Source organism: Artemia sp. Qi Xiang Cuo, chromosome 2, assembly GCF_049724085.1.
Source record: "Artemia sp. Qi Xiang Cuo chromosome 2, ASM4972408v1, whole genome shotgun sequence".
In the NCBI taxonomy this organism is placed as follows: Eukaryota; Metazoa; Arthropoda; class Branchiopoda; order Anostraca; family Artemiidae; genus Artemia; species Artemia sp. Qi Xiang Cuo.
This window is the reverse complement of record NC_142795.1, coordinates 59612243-59634478: the sequence shown is the minus strand read 5'-3', so window position 1 is coordinate 59634478 and position 22236 is coordinate 59612243. Positions and strand designations below refer to the sequence as shown.

The following is a 22236-nucleotide window of genomic DNA, read 5'->3' as shown; positions in this document are numbered from 1 at the left end:
AATAAAAAACTTTAGCTTAAAGAGCGAGGCGTTGAGGAAGGGACCGCCACTTTCATATACGGAATAATTTCTTTTCGTTTTAAGTTTTAATGTCGCTCCTTACTTTCAGTTTAAAAAAAAATTGTTTTTTTTTTCATTTAATCCAGTCAAAGGACAACTTTACAGCTAAAAACACTCTATAGAAAATTGAAAAAAGGTTTAAAATCACATCGAGACTAAAAACGGAATTTCAGTGTTGTACGAAAAATAGTAAATGATTTGTCATTTAAAAACATTCCAGATTACGAAATTTTTTGTGTGTTCACATTATTTTTGTGCTAATTTCTCATTTTAAGTTGGTTCAAAATTCAAAACAAAGCCAATTTGAAAAAAAGAACAACATCAAAATCAGCAAACCTTTGTATATAGCCTAGGACTCTATCTGGTCGCATTAGAGGGAGGAGACTGGGACGCAATCATAAATGGACATCACCAGTAGTTCTCTTTCACTGACTAAAGATTATCCTTTTTGTTGTTTTGCTTTTTGTTTCTTCATTTTGTTTCGTTTTCTTTTTCAAGTTATAAAACCTAAAATGTATGTTGTTACTTCTAAAATCGTAGCTTTCATCAGTTAAGGTCACGCTGTATTGCTTGAAAGCATGCCACTTGTTAATTATTACCTATCTAATTGATTGCAAAACAATTCGACTATATGCCTGCCACCAAGCGATTGCCACATAAGCACTTTACTAATAATTGCAAAACTACTTCCTTATGTTGCACTCATTATTTATATATGATCGTTGTGTAACCACTTGCAAGAAGACAAATTTCCCTAAGTATAAGTATAAAAACCCTGTGTCCCTGAGGAGGAACAAGTTTAACAATTTGTGCTTACAACCCACTCTTTATGATAGAGAAGAAACCCCGAGCAATGAAATTTTGAAGCCTTTTAACGTCTGGGCTGTGAAGCTCATTAGCATAAATTTTCTTGACTAAGGTCTCTTTGGCTGCAGTTATCTCCTACAGAATTCCAAGTGAATACAGACGCTTTATTGCGGAAGATAAGTGTGACTCTAAAGGTGTAGACGCCTCTGAAAATCCATCCACTCTGTATCCTTAGCCCACAATTATTTGCTCCATAAGTCTCCAGCGGGCTAGAGGTCTGAGAAGCAGAATGCTCCTTTGAAAATCATCATTTTCTTGTTCGATTGGACCAGGGCATTCGCCCGATAAATTGCAAGCAAATGAGCGATGACAAAATTCCTGCTCATCCTTCTCCTGAAAAGTTTGTGATGGGATGTGCTCTTGGAGAACCAAGGACTAACTTTGTGTCTCAGATCGTACTTTGACTTCATTTCAAACAGGATGCAACATACCTAATTTTCTGCTAGAAATGTGGTGATAAAAGGAAGAGGGTGTCCGAGGGGCCATGGTAGGTATACTAAATCTTGTTTGAACTGTAATCAGGGAAGGATTTTCAATTGACATGATTGGAAAACCAGTGAATGAGGCCTTCCAATGACCCCCCCCCCCCGCCCTACTTGAGGGTGGGGCCCTCTAATGATCTCTCCGCTTAACTTCTCAACACAAAGGCAGGCATATTGCGTCGTGTTTTAAGGCAATTGTCAATCTGCAGGGTATGCCTCTTCCAACAACACCAAAACCCTCTCTCAATCTCGCTAATAGCTTTTTAGAAGAAAATTATGGAACCTGTATCTTGTTTGAATCGAAGTCACACACGGATTTTCGATCGGTATGATTAGAGAACCTAAGTGGCCCAGAAGCTGCTCCAATGGCACTGCCAATATTTTAGCACAAGATTGTAAAACATTGTAAGATCTTAGCACATTGTTTCAGCCGGAATTATGCCACGATTTTAGTCTCTGTGACTGGAGGACCAAGATGAGCCTTAGATCCCGCCAACATACTTCGCCATGCAACTTTGAGCAGAATGATTGCCATGTTCTATCTTTTTCAACCGAAAATGTGCAATGATTATCATGGCTACCCCTTCATGGCATAATAATATATGTTTGCTGGTAACTTGCCAATCCTTATGGTTCTGCCACCATAGATGCTCATGGATGAACTTTTGTTGTAAGATGATATTTTTAAAGTTTAGTGATTTTTCTCTCGCTTAATTGATAAATTAACTGCAGCATATGAGATAGTTACAGCTCAATTACAATTATTTTTTGTAAAAAATTGTAATTCAATGATAACATGAAATTCCTTGCAATTATTCTATTGAATAGACATATCTCTGGTACAATATGTAACCCTAAGTATATATTGTTTTTCATTTATACTGTTAGATTAATTGTTTTGTTGGTACGAACTATTGATAAACGGATATGTAGGTCACAATGCGTTTGAAGAGTAAAGCCCTGGTTCCCCAAGTGGTGGCATGTGTTTGCGTTTGAATCTAAAGAATTTTTCCCGACTGCAAGAGATTTCCTGGCGTTTGGCCTGGGAATATACTGTAAGAGCAATTAAACTCCCGCAATAGTGTGAATTCATTCAAAACATAATGACCGAGTCCTTCAATAGTTTGCTTGCAGAACTAGTAAAAGCAATAGAGTGCTTCTTTCATATCCCTGTCGATTGTGTGTATTATCTACCATATTACTTGTGTTTTATTCTAAGTTTTTAAAGTTATATTTTTGTGATAAAACAAAAGAAGTCTAAAGGCACTTTAAGATAAAGTAAGTATTCTATTGGAAATATTGTGTACATTGCAACGATTCAAAACATTAAAAAAAATGATGTTTATCGGCTGCTACATCAATTTCGGCATATTCTTTGAGTAACATAATTCAGGGATTAAGAATAAATATAAAAAAAAGTGTTTTTTTTTTGTTTGAATATTTCCTAGTACCGTTTTTGCTTGACAGAGACTGAAAATTCTGCCTAAGGGTGCCTAGAAAGGAAAATAACAGGAAAATGATTTTACCTACCAACGGTAAGACATTAAAGGTCTTCAAAAAAAAAAAAAAAAAAAAAAAAAAAAAAAACCGGATCATGAAAAAGAGAAAAATTTTTTTTGGTGCTTAAAAATCTAGTAATTTTTCTGAAAAAAGAAACTTTCTTTGTCTTGCCTACTAAAAGCGAAATTGTCTATTTTCAAAAATTAAACTTCTTAAGACGTATTTAACCTCGGGCTCAAGTTGAGCATAAAATTGTTTCTTCAAGCCCTGAGATCGAAAATTCTTTTTATTTTATATATTCCTAAGAAATAGTTCTGAAAGTCAATCTGGAAACCCGCAATTTGTATATTTATTTATTTTATTTTTTACGTAAAAGGAAGGGCTTTTTTGTTTCTGTCCGTTACGGGAAGAGCTTTTTTTGTTTTTGTCCGTAACAGGAAGAGCTTGAAGTTTGAAAAATCCCCTGTATGGAATTACCAATCAGAAAAGAAAACTCCTCTGAAGTTTAAAGTTCCTATGATTATCAAGAAAAAAAGAATAATATATCTTTTTTTCTAGCCTATTGAAAACAAGCAAAACAGTCCGATTTACGAAAGTAAAATTATAACTTCGGACTCATGCAGAGCATTAGATTATTTCTTTGACTCCAGAAGCCGAAAATAGAGTATTTTCTAGATTTCTAGAAAATAAGTCATTCGGACAATCCATAATCTTAAATTTTAGTTTTTAATGAAATGCTCCATTTCAATCAAAAATTTTGAAATTTTATATGCAAGTTAAACTTGGGCCAAAAAGGCTGACTGAATCAAATCCTGCTACTGTCCCGATAATAGCTGGGGGAGGGAAGAGGCTCCAGAAAGTGGCTTCATTTACATATTTATTTGAAAGAAGGGGTCATCAGGTCTTACTGAACCTGACAGGAAATAAACCGTGTGTAGGTGTCTCTTTGGAATCTCCAGACACAATGCTATCTCCTTTGGGGATAGGCTCCTAAATTCTTGTTATCAGGACACCTAGAATAAGTGACGGTCAAATGTAGTCCAAAAGTGTTGGAAACCAATAACTGTTTTAGTGCCTTCTGTGGATTGGAGCCTGAGCCGAATTCGCTCCCTTGGGGTCTGTAATTTTTGTCGTGAAACGTCTACCAAAGGTTTTTTAAGGTTCCATTAAAGCTTTGTGGTGCTTGACTAGTGTTCGGATACAATGCATCCTTTGTGGTTGAGCAGGACATTCAGAAAAGAGGACCAACCAAACTTCTAGGAAAACAGAAGCTAGTGTCCCAATTACGCCTTCTCGGCATCATGGCAGGGCCAGATTTGACATTTATGGGGGGGGGCAAGGGTTGGGTCCCTAAATTTTATCGTCTGGCTCTCTGGCAGAAGCGCTATAAGTTCCCAGAGAAACTTTGTCAGAAGTGAGAGTAAGTGCCTCAGTTGTGCCCTTGGGAGTTCCGTATGCATTCCAACCTCCGGGTGGAGTTTGGCTCATAAGTTCTTGCCATCATGATATCTCCCCGAACGCAGAAATTCGTGCCGGATTGCTAGTTATGTCTTTTGAATGTTTGTGCTCTGTCCGATCTATGTAGGGGGATGGGGTCTAGGAATTATTGTCAGCAGGCTGTTCAGTGAAAAAGCCGTTTGGATCTTTGTAAAAATTTTGGAAAGTGAGACTTAATACCCTAGTTATGCTTTTTGAGGATCTGGCCCTGATCCGACCTTTGTGAGACGAGGAAAGGGGAGATAGCCCTAAATTAGTGGTATCAGAACAGCTACCCGAAGGAATAATTATGCATTCAAAACTTGTTTGGGAGTAATACTAGCGGCCCTGATTATGCATTTTGATAGGCCATGCCTATTTACACCTCGGGGGGGGGGGGCGAGAGTCCTAAATTTAGTTATCCGAAAATCTAACAAATTGGATTTTTCGTATCTTAATTAAGCATGATAAGAAGGAAGCGTATTTGTCCTATTTCTGCCTGTTAGCTGATTCTAGTTGTAATATTTCTGGGTGTGATAATTTATAGCTGTCTTGCTTATTTAATAGCTACTAGAATATAAATTTTGACGTCGATTCAATGAAAACTAAAGACCCAACAAACTGATGAAATGGAAGTTTGAACCCTCAAAAAATGTACGGTATGTGTATGTCCCTCTCTCTCAAATAGTGTCAAAATAAATAATAACTAATGTATCACTACCACATTCTATTTCATTTTCTTTTCAGTATTTAACTTCTGAAGTGTTTTCTTTAGTAGTGTTCCATACTCTTGAAGAAGCCACCTGAGGAATAAACTCAAACCGCACGCGAGACGTGCCCCCCCCCCCCCATCCACAAGGAAACAAGAAGACACTTAAAAATATACTAAAAGAAAAAAAAACATACCTCTAGAAATACTCCCATTTAAATTTTGGTAAAAACGATATAACTTATCCCCCCCCCCCGTTGTGATAATTTTCTGGTTGCTTTTTTGCTGATTATGCCTTTTTTGCAGTTTGTTTAATAATTTAGTTGTGTGTAACTGTTTAGTTTAGTAAATGGATTGAATTGAGAAAATCTTATGGTTTCAGAAGCAAAAAATGTTTAAAACCAGGTGAACCTCAAGATATCTATTTATGTAGCTACCAGTTCCTAATGTCAGAAGCTATGATGTTTATTTTTGGGAAAACCGAGGAGTGATTTTAATTATCTATCCTAGTTCCAGATGTGATTAAGATACAAATAAACTCAGGCAATTTCGAAATTTAATTGTTTATAAGAACGAACGAACATTTCTTTCTGAGTCATTTTACGTTGCCAAATTTCTATTATGCTGAACGGCTTGGATGATTTTTTTTTTTATTATTGTACGGTTCGTGGTAACAAACTGTAAGCAAAGAGTGACTCGGGCTATTAGTAATCAAAACTCTTAAAAAGCGGTTTTTTATAACAATTAGTACGTTAAAAGAACCGGCTTTTTATGCTGATTTCAAATACATGAAATTCATTCAATTAAGTCTATAAAAATCTACGAGCCGGGTAAAATTTTGCTGATTTTTGGAAAAGGAGCACCCCAAGAAAGTTAGGTGTTCTTCATGAAAGTATCACCATCAAATTCAGCGTGTCAGAGAACTCCTCGTAAGGTTTTCAAGGTCCTATCTACAAAATTGCGGAATTTCGACTTGAGTTTCATCAAGTTTAGTCTTACCCGTCAAAAGTTACGAGCCTGAAAAAATTTGCCTTATTTTCGATAAAAAGAGGAAACACCCCCTAAAAGTAATGGAATCTTAATGAAAATCAAACCGTCAGATTCAGCATAACAGAAAACCCTTATGTAGAAGTTCCAATCTCCTATGTGTTAAAATGTGGAATTTAGTATTTTTTGCCAGAAGAAAGATCACGGTTGCGTGTTTATTTGTTTGTTTATTTTTTTCCCCCAGGGGTGATCTTTATCGATCCAGTAGTCCTAGAATATTGTGAGAGGGCTCATTCGAACGGAAGTTAAATTGGAGGCAACTTGGACCCCTCCCATGCTTTTTTTTTCCTGCAGTCACCCAATCAAAATTTTGAGATAGCTATTTTGTTCAGCATAGTTGAAATTCTAATAAATATGTCTTTGAGGATGACTTAATCCCCCATAGTTCCTGGGGGAAGGGCTGCAAGTTATGAACCTTGCCCATTGTTTACATATGGTATTGGTTATTGGGAAGAATACAGACGTTTTCAGGAGGGATTTTATTCTGCTGGGGGGATTCGAAGGAGGGGGTTACGTGGGAGGATCTTTCCATGGAGGATATTTTCTTGGGGGAAAGGACATTTTTATGAAGGGGGTGCCGGATTGGATTTCCCAGCAATATCTAAAAACGATCAGAAATTAAATTAAAAAAAACAACAAGTTTTCAGCTGAAAGTAAGGAGCAACATTAACACTTAAACGAACAGAAACTATTACGTATATGAGGGGGTTCGGCCTCTAGTCAATACCTCGCTCTTTACGCTGAAATTTTGTTTAGTACTTTCAAATTAGCTATCTATTCTAATTAAACGGCCTTTGTGATTCGGGGGTTTGTGATTTGAACAAAATTCGAACTTTAGCGTAAAAAGCGAGGTATTGACTAGGGGGCGAACCCCCCCCCTCCCAATATATGTAATAAAAAAAACAAGCGATACGACTCAATAGTAATCAAAACTTTAAAAAATCCAATTTTGATGTCAATAAATATATCAAAAGAACGGGCTTATAATGCTTATTCAGTATTATTATGACAAAAGCTGCTCTTTGTTCCAATTAATTAAAAAAAATTCTTCCACAAAATAAGTTTTTAAAAGAAAAGTAAAGAACTCTATTAAACAAAAAATGAGCAAAACTAAAATCAAATAATCTACCAAGCGTGAAACTACCACAAATCAGCCTCGATAAATAAATGAAAACCAAAACGAACAGATATTACAATAATTAACCGAGTCAAACTCAAAACGAGCATAAATTAACATAAGTTGGGCGCAAAACCCCTATGCCTTCCCAAGGCCAGAACAAAATTTGCACTTTACTGAAAATATATAAATGTTTTTACTTTTATAACTTTAATAAATCAAATAATACTAACATTTTGATTACTAAATGTCTGTATATGTATATTAAACTGACAATGCACATTCATTTGTATTTTTTTCGTAAAGTGCAAATTTTGTTCTGGCCTTGGGAAGGCATAGGGTTTTTGCGCCCAACTTATGTTAATTTCTGCTCGTTTTGAGTTTGACTCGGGTATTTATTGTAATTTCTGTTCGTTTTGGGTTTCATTTATTTATCGATTCTGATTTGTGGTAGTTTCACTCTTGGTAGATTATTTGATTTATTTTTGATTATTTTTTGTTTAATGGAGTTCTTTGCTTTTCTTTTAAAAACTTATTTTGTGCAAAAGGTTTTTTAAATAATTTCTGTTTGTTTTATATTGATATAGTCTTTTCAGGGAAAAAGAAAATAATATTTTAAATCTTTTCTTTTTTAAGATTTTATAGTTTGGCCTGCTATTTGTATGCTGGAGAAAACTTCTTAGCAATTTTTAACAACATACACCCTTTTAAAAATCTGGACACAAATAGTAGTGTTTAATTTAGTTTCTTACTTCCTCTTGTTGACCTGAAATGGAAAACTTGATGCCATTCGCAAGAAAATCTGTCTACTTACTTTGATCGCTTGGGTACACTTAAGATATTTTGATTGGGTTAATTTTTTAGATCAGAAAGGGAAGGATTGGCGTGGGACGGTGGGAGTGAGAGGGGGGATTAGTTGCCCTCAAATCACTTTCGACTCTTATAAATGGCATCAGCCCTTTCTATTTTCAAGCGAATGAGTCCTTTTTGAAATTCCCACGACAACTCCTTCGATACGAAGAGCCCTGGTCTAAACAACAACAACAACAAAAAATAATACATTATACCCTCTTCGATCTTTACTAAAAAAATGTCAAGCCTTCCAATCACTTTCGACTATTGAAAATTGCACAAGGCCTTTCGATTTCCAATAGAATGAGCCCTTTGGAAACGACAACGCTTTCTATAAACACCTTATATGCCCCCAGGGCATAAATTACAACCCTTACCCTAAGGTCTGTTAGGGTGGTTGTCATACTCTAAGACCGAATTTCCAGAACTTTCTATTACGTTGAACAAAATGGCTATCTGAAACTTTTTACTGGACGTGCTTGGGGAAAACGTGGGCTTGGGAGGGATGTTAGTTGTCTTCCAATTACTTTCGAAGATAAAAAAGGCACAAGGCACTCCGATTTTCAATCTAAGAAGCGCTTTTTGAAGTTTCTAAGACAACTTCTTCGATGCAAAGTGCCCTGCTTTAATGAAAATAATTAATACACAATGGACTGTGCCAATATCGCTCTTATATGCCCCCAAGGTATAACTTGAAACCGTTGCATTGAGGGTCGTGGGGGAGTATCCTCCTCTTTACTTAGTACTTGTTTCTTGTCTCGTTCTGGAGTGTCCCCGTTCTTTACTTAGGCATCGCGATCGCGCTGCCTCTGATTTATGCAACAACTTTTTAAATAAACCATATATGCCCTCTTGGGATAACTTGCAACCCTTGCACTGAGAACTCTGAGGGGGTTATCATTCTAAAAGACCTAATTTCCAGAACGTTCAAAAACGTTGAACAAAATGGATATCTCAGAATTTTGACTGGATGTGTTTTGGAAAATGGTGGGCGTGAAAGGGGCGTTAGTCGCTATCCAATCACTCAACTATTGAAAAGGGCCCTAGCCCTTTCAATTTCCAATTGAATGAGCCCTTTTGTAGTTTCTCCGACAACGCTTTCAATAAAAACTTTATATGCCACTTAGGGCATAACTTACAACCCTTGCCCTGAGGGCTGTGGGGGGAGGGTATGTCATCCTTAAAGACCTAATTTCCAAAACTTTCAACTACGTTGAATAAAATGGCTATCTAAAAATTTTGATTGGATGTGTTTGGGGAAAAGGTGGGCTTGAGAGGGCAGGTAGTTGCTCTCATATCACTTTCGACTATTAAAAAGGGTACTATCCATTTGAATTTCAAATCGAATGAGCCCTTTTTCAAGTTTATACGACATAGATTTCAATAAAAACCTTATATGCCCCCAGGGCATAACTTATAATCATTGCCGTGATGGTTTTGGGGGAGTGTCCTCCTCAAAAATGTATTTTCTATCTGGAAATCAACTACGCTGAAAAAAATGACTCGCTCTAACTTTTGATTAGATTTGTTGGGGGGAAGGAGGGGCAGGTGGGGGCTAGTTGCCCTGCAGTCACTTTCAACTATTAAAAAGTGCACTAGACCTTTGAATTTCCAATCGAATGAGCCTTTTAAGAAGTTTTTACGACAACGCCTTCTTTAAAAACCTTATATGCCCCCAGGGCATAACTTATAACTCTTGCCCTGAGGGCTGTGGGGGAGTTTCCTCCTATAAAACATATTTTCTATCTGGAAATCAACTACGGTGAACAAAATGGCTACCTCAAAATTTCGATTGGATATGTTTGGGGGAATGATGGGCATGGGAGGGGGGGGCTAGTTGCCCTCCAATCACTTTCGACTATTAAAAAGGGCACTAGAACTGTCAACTTCAAATCGAACGACGCAATTTTGAAGTTTCTACGACGACCCCTTCCATATGAAGTGCTCTGCTCTAAAGGAAAAAAATAATACATAGTACATTCTGCCAACATCGTTCTTATATGCCCTCAGGGCATAACTTAAAGCCCTTGCACCGAGGGTTGTGGGGGAGTGTCCTCCTCAAAAATATATTTTCTATCTGGAAATCAACTACGCTGAACAAAATGGCTATCTCAAACTTTTGATTGGATGTGTTTGGGGGAACGATGGGCGGGGGGGGGGGCTAGTTGCCCTCCAATCCCTTTCGACTATTAAAAAGAGTACTAGCCACTCGATTTCCAATCGAATGAGCCCTTTTCAAAGTTTCTATGACAACTCCTTCGATACGAAGTGCCCGGCTGAAGAAAAAAATAATAACACACATTGTGCCCACATCGTTCTTTACTTAGGCAGCGCTAGCGCGCTGCCTATGATTAAACAAACATAGTGTTTCAGAAAACACTCATCGTTCTTATAGAATTAATCAAAAAAACTTTTTCCACAAAATAAGTTTTTCAAAGAAAAGTAAAGAACTCCATTAAACAAAAAATGAGCAAAAATAAAATCCAATAATCTACCAAGCGTGAAACTACCACAAATCAGCATCGAAAAATAAATGAAACCCAAAACGAACAAAAATTACAATAATTATCGAGTCAAACTCAAAACGAGCAGAAATTAACATAAGTTGGGCTCAAAACCCCTATGCCTTCCCAAGGCCAGAACATAATTTGCACTTTACTGAAAAAAATATAAATGTTCATACTTTTATAACTTTAATAAATCAAATAATATTAACATTTTGATTACTGAATTTCAGTATCTATATATTAAAATGACAATGCCATTTCATTTGTATTTTTTTAGCACAGTGAAAGTTACGTTCTGGCATTGAGAAGGCATAGGGGGTTAGAGCCCTTTTCATGTTCATTTCCGCTCGTTTTGAGTTTGACTCGGTTATATATTGTAATTTCTGCTCGTTTTTGGTTTAATTTATTTATAATATTCTCTAAGACCTAATCTCCAGAACTTTCAACTACGTTAAACAAAATGGCTATCTATAAATTTTGATTGGATGTGTTTGGAAACATGGTGGGCGTGAGAGGGGCGTTATTTCCTCTCCCATCACTTTCAACTATTAAAAAAGGCACTGGCCCTTTCAATTTCCAATCAAATTGGAAATCCCTTTTGAAGTTTCTACGACAACGCTTTCAATAAAAAACCTTTTATGCCCCCAGGGTATAACTTAAAACCTTGCCCGGAGGGCTGGGGGGGGGGAGGTTTGTCATCCTCAAAAACCTAATTTCCAAAACTTTCTGCTACGTTGAACAAAATGGCTATCTGAAAATTATGATTGGATGTGTTTGTGGGAATGGTGCGCGTGAGAGGGTGGTTAGTTACCCTTTAATCATTTTCGATTATTAAAAAGGACACTAACCCTTTCAATTTCCAATTGAATGAGCCCCTTTTGAAGTCTCTATGACAACGCTATCTATAAAAACTTTATATGCCCCCAGGGCATAACTTACATCCATTATCCTGGGGACTTTGGGGGGTTGGTCATCCTCAAATACATAATTTACTGAACTTTCAACAAGTTTGGACAAAATGGCTATCTCTAAACTTTGATTGAACGTGTTTGAGGAAATGGTGGGCATGAAAGGGGGTCAATTACTCTCCACTCACTTTCGACTATTAAAAAGGGCAATTTCAATTTCCAAATAAATGAGCCCTTTTTGAAATTTCTACAACAACTTCCTATATAAACCTTATATGCCCCCAGGGCATAACTTACAACTCTTTCACTGAGGGCTTTGAGGGGGTTATCATCCTAAAAGACCTAATTTCCAGAACTTTTCACTACGTTGAACAAAATGGATATGACAAAATTTTGATTGGATGTGTTTGGTGAAATGGTGGGCGTGAGAGGGGGGTTATTTGCCCTTCAATCACTTTCGACTTTTAAAAGGGCACTAGCCCTTTCAATTTCCAGTTGAAAGAGCCCTTTTTGATGTTTTTACAACATAGCTTTCTATAAAAACCTTATATGCCCCCAGGACATAATTTACAACCCTTGCCCTAAAGGTTGTGGGGGGGAGGAGTTGTCAACCTTGGAGACCTAATTTCCAAAATTTTCAAAAACGTTGAATAAAATGACCTTCTAAAAATTTTGATTTGGCTGTGATAGGGAAAAAGGTGGGCGTGTGAGGGGGGTTACTTGACCTCCAATCACTTTGGAGACTATTAAAAAGGGCACTAGCCCTTTGAATTTCCAATCGAATGAGACTTTTTTCAAGTTTCTAAGACAAAGATTTCAATAAAAACTTATATGCCCTCAGGGCATAACTTATAACCCTTGGCCTGAAGACTTTGGGGGAGTGTCCTGCTCAAAGGTATAATTTCCTGAACTTTATAATGCGTGAAACAAAATGGCTATCTCAAAATTTTGATTGGATGTGTTTGGGGAAAAGGTGAGCGTGAGAGTGGGGTTAGATGCCCTCAAATAACTTTCGACTATTAAAAAGGGCACTGGCCCTTTGAATTTCCAATCAAATGAATTCTTTCAAGTTTCTACGACAAAGATTTCAATAAAAACCTTATATGCCCCCAGGGCATAACTTATAACCCTTGCCCTGAAGACTGTGGGGGAGGGTCCTGCTAAAAGGTATAATTATATGAACTTTAAACTGCGTTGAACAAAATGACTATCTCACCCTTTTCCTGAGGGTTTATTAATCTCCTTTCACTTTGACTCAGACTGAATAAGGGTACTGTGGGTTGATTGTTTTCTTCCTGTTGCATAAAAAAGTTTTCTTTTGTAGTCTGCATTAATTCAAAAACGGTCAGGAATTAAATAAAAACTTACAAAAATTAAAAAAAATGTAAATTTTCTCCCAATTCTTTAAGAACAACTTCTGGAACACTATGTTCGTTGAATTGGAACAATGGGATTTTTTATTTTCTTCAAAATTACTAAAAACTATAGCGTAAAAAGCGAAATGTTGAGGAGGAGGCAACCCCTTTCATATACGGAATAATTTCTGTTCATTATAAGTTTTAATGTCGCTCCTTACTTTCTGTTAAAAAAACTTGTTTTTTATATTTAATTTATGTTAAAGATGCACTTAACTGAGTTGATTGACCTGATGCTCTATGAAATTAATTAAAAAAAACTTTCTCCACAAAATAAGTTTTTCAAAGAAAAGTGAAGAACTTCATTAAACCAAAAATGAGCAAAAATAAAATCAAACAATCCACCAAGCGTGAAACTACTACAAATCAGCATCGATAAATAAACTACTACTGCTACTACTACTAACAACTCACCGCAGCACCGAACCGCCTGAGGCCCACACAGCTACGCACGCTATTTCTCCATCCCAGTCTATTCAAAGTCTCCCTTTTTACACCCGCCCATGAAGTTCCCATCTCCTTTAAATCTTTCTTTTTGGCGTCTTCCCAACCCAGACAAGGACGACTTACTTTCCGTTTAGCCCTGGACGGTTGGCCAAAAAGGACACTCTTCGGCAATCTGTCATGCTTAATCAGCACAACGTACCCTAGCCATCTCAACATTTCTTTCATTATAGCCCTAGAGAGCGGCATTGAACCACATTTTTCGTATAGCCTATTGTTTGAAATACGGTCAGTCAGCCGGGTACCCAGAACAATCCTTAAGCAATTTCTCTGGAAAACATCTAGCAAATATCCATCGCTTTTTGGAGTACCCACGCTTAAGAACCATATTTGACCGCTGTCATCACTGTAGTTTCCAATATTCTAATCTCGGTTCGTGGACTTATCTTCCTCTTTTTCCAAACTTTTTTTAACCGTGAAAAAACATCCTGAGACTTAGCTATTCAGCTTTTAACGTCGTCACTGCTCCAACAATCTTTACTAATAATACTACAAAGGTAGGTGAAGCTTTCCAATAAATCAACCTTTTCGTTGCCCAGCTTCATTTTTTCATCGTCACTTATTCCTGCTTATAACGACCCAGTATCTCGCGCATTAATTTTTTAACCTATTTAATTACCCCCGAGCTTTCAAAACCTTCAAGGGATTATTCGAGTTGCTCACAATTCCCTCTAGAATGCTTAAACCGTCTGAATAGTTTAAGTCCAGGCGATATTTTCTTCCCCATTTAATTCCGCGGTCTCCCATTGCCTTTCCTGTGCTCCTTAAGACAAAGTCCATCAAAATATTCCATATAAAGGGAGATAGAGCACAGCCCTGCTTAACTCCTGATTTAATACGAAACCAGGTGCTAGCCTCATTTCCTACCTTAAATGCAGCAATGCTATTCTTGTACATGGGACTAATTACTTTATTGTTTTATCTGGTGTACTATACAAGGGTAAGACCTTTGCTAAAGCTCTTCTATCAACAGAATCGGACGCTTGCTCATAATCTATAAAACGGAGGACCAAAGGTGTTGGAAAACTCAGGCACTTCTCAATTCTTAACCTAAGAGTGAAAATTTGGTCGACATATCCTCTACCTTTTCTAAAACCGCACTGTTCTTCTCTTAAAGCTTTGTCTACGGCATCTCTCAGTCTGAAAAGTATCATATTACTAAGTAATTTACTACCTACAGAAACCAGACTAATGTCTCGATAATTACCGCACTCATTTTTATCACCTTTCTGATAAAGTGACTTAATTAAGGTTTTCATAAAATCGTTAGGTACTCCTCCTTTTTCAAAAATCATATTCATAATCTTCAGTAACTTATTTATAACCTCAGAGCCACCATATTTAAGAAACTTATGTACCACCCTATCAGCATCTGGAGCCTTATTATTATTTAGTCCTTTTAGTACTGTCGCTAATTCCTCCTCACAAAACAAATCTTCCTTCATGTCCAATGTTTCACAAACTTTTTCATTTTCCTCTATATCTCTTCCTTCAACTCTATCTCGGTTAAGCAAATTCTCAAAATGCTCGGCCCATCTCTCTTTAGTTTTTTCCTTATCGCTAATTGCGGCCCCATTCCTATCTTTAACTGGGCCAAGTCCACATTGACTACTCCCTCTCAATTTCTTAACATGCCAGTACAATATTTTACTATTATGCCGTCTAGCTGCATCTTCCAGATCCTTGGCAATTTTATCCATGGCCTCCACTTCACACTTCCTTAGTTCATAATTTAATGCTTTCTCCACTTTCTTTACATTCTTTTTGTTTTCATATGATCTATCACTAAGGTAATTCTTGTACAAGTCCTTTCTCCTTTTTATCAAACATAAAGCTTTTTCACTGATATTCTTAGATGCAGTTCTAGCTTTCTTTCCTAAGACACCTTCAGCAACTTCACAAATTATTTTTCTAAAATTATTCCAACCATCTTCCACATTATCAAATTTTAAAATATCAAGTTTAGTATTCAACTGTTCCTGGAAAGTGTCTCTCAAACTCTTATCCTGGAGTCTACCAACATCATAGCTATCCCGGGAGGTAGTTACCCTTCCGATATTTCAGCTTTAAATTAACCCTTGACACTACTAGATGGTGATCTTTACTTTTAACATCAATAACGGCACTTCTCCCAAAACGAACAAAAATTACAATAAATAACTGAGTCAAACTCAAAACGAGCAGAAATTAAAATGAGTAGTGTTCCAAACCTATATGCCATCCCAAGCCCAGAACATAATTTGCACTTTATTGAAAAAATATAAATGTTTTTAATTTAATAACTTAAATAAATCAAATAATATTAACATTTTGATTACTAAATATCAGTATATTTATATTAAACTGACAATGCACATTAATTTGTATCTAAAATTCAGTATAGAATAATAGTACTACGGAAAACGGGGGGAAACAGGGGGAAGAGGGGAAAAAATTTAAAAATACAGGGTAGGGGTAGAAAGCACTTTGAAATACGTTTTCTGGAGTCTTTCTATCGGCTGATCCCGAAACTGAAATCTAAAATGAAATAAAGAACATGAGCCCTACCATAACGGGGAAAAGGGGGAAAGAGGGGAAGAAAAGGGACAATTGAAGTCAGGGGTAGAAATCAGTTTGAAATGTTTTTTCTTGGGTTTTCCTATCTGCTGATCACGAAACTGACCCCTTAAATGAATGAAAGAAAACGAGAACCATGAAAACCGAACAAAACTGGAGAAAATAGCGGAAAAGAGGAAGGGAGGCCTGACTCCTGAGCCAGCTGCCAATGGCTAATACGTAGGTCTATGGACAAAATAACTCGCTTAAGTATCAAACTTTTACTTTCTTGAATCACATACATTTCTTATAACCATTTGAATTACTAAACATAAAGAAAACAACCGCTTACAGTGATTACAGTATAAAACTTCAGCTATTATAGGTAAAATTTGCATTTTCGAAGGCAGTATCGTTGAATAAAAAGTGAAAAAAGAACTTCAGTAACTAGGCCTATAGGTGACATCTGCACTTTTTAAGGCAGTATAGTTGACTCGAAAAACACAGCATTGATATGACTAGTCGAGCTCCTTGTCTTCGACAATTTCGTTGTCCCTGTTCAAACTGTTGATACCCTGACATTCTCCGCACGCGAACATACACGCTAATCCATTTTTATTGCAGCTGCATCGCGAGTTCTCGCAGCCTGTCTTACAGTTGATTCTCACTACACTCAAAAGAGTATGAGGTGCGGGCAACAAATTGGTCATCACAGGTGAGTATTTATGGTCTCTGAGGACCCAACCCCAGTTAGCCGGGTCGAGGTCAGCTGGTTCCCCTTTCCAAGGGGATACCTGGAGGCGCACTCGCTGGGAGTGGAATGAAGCTGCAGCTTCGGTTGGCGGAAGTCTTTCAGGCTCAACAAACGCCGTAGTATTAGACGAAGAAACTTTATCCAAGAAAATTCGATGTCGCAGCTTACTGAGATCTTCGTTTGGTCTTGCTTTATACAAGCAGAGGAGAAGATATTCACCCGCTTTTACAATTTTATCTTTGGACGATGATTCATCCAGAAACATTTCGCATTTTTTTTTTCTGAACTCTTCGCTCTTCTTCAAAAGAGGTAGCACAGCTTGCTTTCCAAGTCCGAAAACTCGTGAGGTCGTTTCACATCCCAAGATTGCTTGCCCTACCAGAAGCAGCCTGGATACTTCTCCCATTTTTTTATGCACTTCGTTGAGGCACCAGAACCGTGTTATCGCTTCTTTTGCGTTCGTTGACGATTCGAAGTAAAGTGTTTTTGCATTAGGTGGGAGGTTGCCAAGAACTATTGTTTCAGAGTTTTCTGCTTTCGTTACGGCAGTCTTCACGATTAGATAGTCAGCATCGTCCTTCGTATGGACGACTCCAAATCCTTTGGCTCTGAGTTTTTCTCCGAAATAGCTTATAATTCGCTGTTTGTTCTGAGAGTTGCTAAAAAACTCTTCCTTCTTTTTCTGGAGCTTTATCCCTAAACTGAAATCGATCACTTGATGCTGACTTCCCTTACAACGTCGGTTGTGCATGGTTATTAGTTTGCAATTAATAACCATGAATTCGGGCACCGAGGGAAAATAATGGATTAAACTTGGCTTAGTATTGAAAGAAGAGTTGCCGATACGCTAAATTATGCTTGACTTAACAAAAAAATCTCGTCGTACCTTGATTTATCCTGCTACCATGTCACATGTGTAAGCATCCACGCAGACTGGGAACTGTTGGATGCGCTAGATGTCATTCCGTCAGGATAGGTCTTGTCGTCGGCACTGGAACTCCGCGGTGACTAGTCTACCTTGCTTCTCTTACTGAATGTCAAATTAGAACAGTATTGTGTTGACGAACCCTCGCGCTTGTTGATAACGGCGAGGAATACGGAATAATTTAATTTAAGTATCTTTCCGTTTTTTTTTCTCGATCTTTTTTTTTGCCTTTCCCGAACCAATGGGGTAGCCGAACCTCTCTAGATCTCCTGTATTTGTTCCGAACTTTGTTTTAGATGTCAGTTTTATAATCAGCAGATAGAAAAACCCAGAAAACACATTTCCACATGCTTTCTATCCCTACCCTGTATATTTCCCTTTTTCCCCTCCCTCCCTCCCTTCCCCCGTTTTATGTTAATGTTTTTTTTTATATCATTATACTTCTCAATTTCCTTATCACCTGATAGGAATACCCCGGAAAATATCTTTAAAACCTCTTTCTACCCCTCCCCTGTATTCTTCTCTTTTCTCCCCTCTTTCCCCTGTTCCCCCGTTTCCGTAGTATTCTTATTCTATACTGAATTTTAGATGTCAATTTCGTAATCAGCGTATGTGAAAACCCCCAGAAAACTCACTTTATACTATTTTCTGGGCATGTTCGGCATTTTTCCCATTTTCCCCCGCATTTTCCCCTTTTCCCTTGTTTTTCGGGTACTTGCCCCACTCGGATTTATAGGGACGTTTAGTATGTTGTACAGAATTTTTTCTGATAATTTTGGTACCATTTTTGTTTATATTGCAATTTTGTCCGGGTTCGACCCTTTATTGAGCTAACAGTCCTGGAATAATCTGTTAGTCCTTACGTTTGATGTAATTTCATTTATTTTCTGTTCGTCTTGGGTCTCGTTTAATCATTCATACTAAGTTTGGTTTGGGAATTATTAACTGCAGGCAGGGGCGCAGTAAGTCCTTTTTCGGCATCTCAAATTCATAAATACAATTCTTAGTTGGTAATATTCTTACTTTTGTTTATTTGAAAAGAAAGAAACAAACTTGTCGTAAAATAAGAAAATTCTGGGTGGTTTTCATGACATTTTTCTGTATCAGAAGGGGAATAAAAGGTTTGTTTATTACGTGGTTAAATTGTGTTATCGTTGGGCTCTTTTGGGCTGACTCGTATGCGGGTCCAGCAATGTGGATGCTGCAGATTCTTCAGATCCTTACCTTCGATGCTTGATCATCCTTTCCTTCGCAATTGAAAAAATGAAGTGCATTAACTATAAACTTAATTTAAGCAATTAAAGAATTTTTTTTCCAGAACTTACTGTATTTTATTACCTCCTTTACGTTATGCTGTAACTATCTGGTTTGAATCTTCGCTGTGACCTAATATACTAATATTGATTCCAGGAGCGTCAAGGTGAATTAGACTCGAAACGTAACTTTCTTCGTGTTTTTGCCACTGTGGATTCAACCAAAGCCGAAGAGGCAAAAACTATAGAATCTAAACTGAATGAAGTAAGTGCTTTCAAATTATTAAACAAACACTTTTCCCTTTTATCAGTTATTAATTAAAAAAACTTTTTCCACAAAATAAGTTTTTCAAAGGAAAGTAAAGAACTCAATTAAACAAAAAATGAGCAAAAATAAAATCAAATAATCTACCAAGCGTGAAACTACCACAAATCAGCATCGAGAAATAAATGAAACCCAAAACGAACAGAAATTACAATAAATAACCGAGTCAAACTCAAAACGAGCAGAAATTAACATAAGTTGGGCTCAAAACCCCTATGCCTTCCCAAGGCCAGAACATGTTTTTACTTTTATAACTTTAATAAATCAAATAATATTAACATTTTGATAATTAAATATCAGTATATGTATGTTAAACTGACAATGCACATTCATTTGTATTTTTTTCAGTAAAGTGCAAATTATGTTCTGGCCTTGGGAAGGCATAGGGGTTTTGAGCCCAACTTATGTTAATTTCTACTCGTTTTGAGTTTGATTGTAATTTCTGTTCGTTTTGGGTTTCATTTATTTATCGATGCTGATTTGTGGTAGTTTCGTCCTTGGTAGATTACTTGATTTGATATTTGCTCACATTCGGTTTAATGGAGTTCTTTACTTTCCTATGAAAAACTTTTTTTGTGGAAACAATTTTCTTTAATTAATTTCTGTTCGTTTTACAATTAAACCGTTTTTTCAGGGAAAAAGAAAATAATACTTTAAATCTTTTCGTTTATTTAAGAATTTAGAGTTTGGCCTGCTATTTGTATGCTGGAGAAAAGTTTTCAGCAATTTTTAACCACATACACCATTTTAAAAATCTGGACACAAATAGTAGTGTTTAATTTAGTTTCACACCTCCTCTAGTTGACCTGAAATGGAAAACTTGATACCATTCGCAAAAAAATCTGTTTACTTTCTTTGATAGCTTGGATACACTTACGCTATTTTGATTTGGTTAAATTCTAAGAGCAGAAGTAGCCCCAAAAGTTTGAACATAATACCCTCAGTCGTTCTTGGGATACTGCTGAGATGCCTTATTGGGAATTAGTATTAACACAGTGCATTTTTATTTAATCTTATGGCAACATTTAGTTTTTAAACGTAAAGGCAAACGGGAGGGTGGGCGTTGGAGGGGGATTACTTTCCCTCCAATCACTTTCGACTATTAAAAAGGGCATCAGCCCTTTCTATTTTCAATCGAATGAGCCTTTTTCGAAGTTCCTACGATAACTCCTTCAATACAAAGTGCCCTGGTGCAAACAACAACAACAACCAAAAATAATACATTATACCCACATCGATCTTTACTATAAAAATGTCAAGCCTTCCAATCACTTTCGACTATTAAAAAGGGCACTAGGCCTTTCGATTTCCAATCGAATGAGCCCTTTTTGAGTTTCTACGACAACACTTTCTATAAGCACCTTATATGCCCCCTGGGCGTAAATTACAACCCTTACCCAAAGGGCTGTTAGGGTGGTTGTCATCATTTAAGACCTAATTTCCAGAACTTTCAGCTACGTTAAACAAAATGGCTATCTCAAAATTGTGATTGGATGTGTTCGGGAAAATATTGGGCGTGAGAGGGGCGGTAGTCGCTCTTCCATCACTTTCAACTACTAAAAAAGGCACTAGCCCTTTCAATTTCCAATCATATGAGCCCTTTTGAAGTTTCTACGACAACGATTTCAATAAAAAACCTTATATGTCCCCAGGGCATAACTTACAACCCTTGCCCTGAGGACTGTGGGGGGGGGGGGGTTGTCATCCTTAAATACCTAATTTCCAAAACTTTCAACTACGTTGAATAAAATGACTATCTAAAAATTTTGATTGGATGGGTTTGGAGAAAAGGTGGGCGTGAGAGGGGGTTTAGTTGCCCTCAAATAACTCTCACTATTAAAAAGGGCACTAGCCCTTTGAATTTCCAATCGAATGAGCCCTTTTTCAAGTTTCTACGACAAAGATTTCAATAAAAAACTTTATATGCCCCCAGGGTATAACTTATAACCCTTCGTTTGAAGACTGTAGAGGGAGTGTCTTGCGCAAAGGTATAATTTCCTGAACTTTAAACTGCCTGGAACAAAATGGCTGTCTCAAAATTTTGATTGGATGTGTTTGGGAAAATGGTGGGCGTGGAAGGGGCGTTAGTTGCCATCCAATCACTTTCTACTATTAAATAGGGCACTGGCCTTTCTAATTTCCAATCGGATGAACCGTTTTTGAAGTTTTTACGACAACGCTTTCTATAAAAACCGTATATGCCCCTAGAGCATTACTGACAACCCTTTCGCTGAGGGATGTGGGGGAGTGTCCTCCTCAAAAACATCATTTCTCTCTGGAAATCGACTACGCTGAACTAAATGGCTATTTAAAAATTTTAATTGGATGTGTTTAGGGAAAAGGTGGGCGTGAGAGGGGGGTTAGTTGCCCTCAAATCACTTTCGACTATTAAAAAGGGCACTAGTCCTTTGAATTTTCCATCCAATGAGCGTTTTTTTAAGTTTCTACGACAAAGATTTCAATAAAAACTTATATGCCCCCAGGGCATAACTTATAACCCCTGCCCTGAAGATTGTTGGGGGGATGTCCTGCTCAAAGGTATAATTTCCTGAACTTTAAACTGTGTGGAATAAAATGGCTATCTCAAAATTTTGGTTGGATGTGTTTCGGGAAATGGGGGGCATGGAAGGAGTGTTAGTTGCTTTCCAATTCCTTTTGACTATTAAAAAGGGCACTAACCATTTCGATTTCCAATCGAATGAGCCCTTTTTCAAGTTTCTACTACAACGCGTTCTATAAGAACCTTATATGACCCGAGGGCATAATTTACAACCCTTGCCCTGAGGGCTGTGGGGGGGGGGGTGTTTGTCATCCTCAAAGACCTAATTTCCAGAACTTAAAACTACGTTGAATAAAATGGCTATCTCAAAATCTTGATTGGATTAGTTTGGGGAAAAGGTGGTTGTGAGAGGGGGGTTAGTTGCCCTCCAATCACTTTCGACTATTAAAAAGGGCACTAGTCGTTTGAATTTTAAATTGAATGAGCCTTTTATGAAGTTT

At 37.2% G+C, this 22236-nt stretch overlaps 1 protein-coding gene across 4 annotated transcripts in view; it reads left to right on the top strand.

The window, feature by feature from the left end:
- LOC148955446 (dystrophin, isoforms A/C/F/G/H-like) overlaps nucleotides 1-22236 on the top strand; it is a 504509-nt gene that overhangs the window by 241216 nt on the left and 241057 nt on the right. For all 4 annotated transcript variants that reach the window (XM_089102277.1, XM_089102283.1, XM_089102291.1 and 1 more), the window contains one exon: nucleotides 19069-19176. In XM_089102277.1, coding sequence (XP_088958403.1) covers nucleotides 19069-19176 — 108 coding nt within the window. The remainder of the gene's footprint in view (nucleotides 1-19068; nucleotides 19177-22236) is intronic.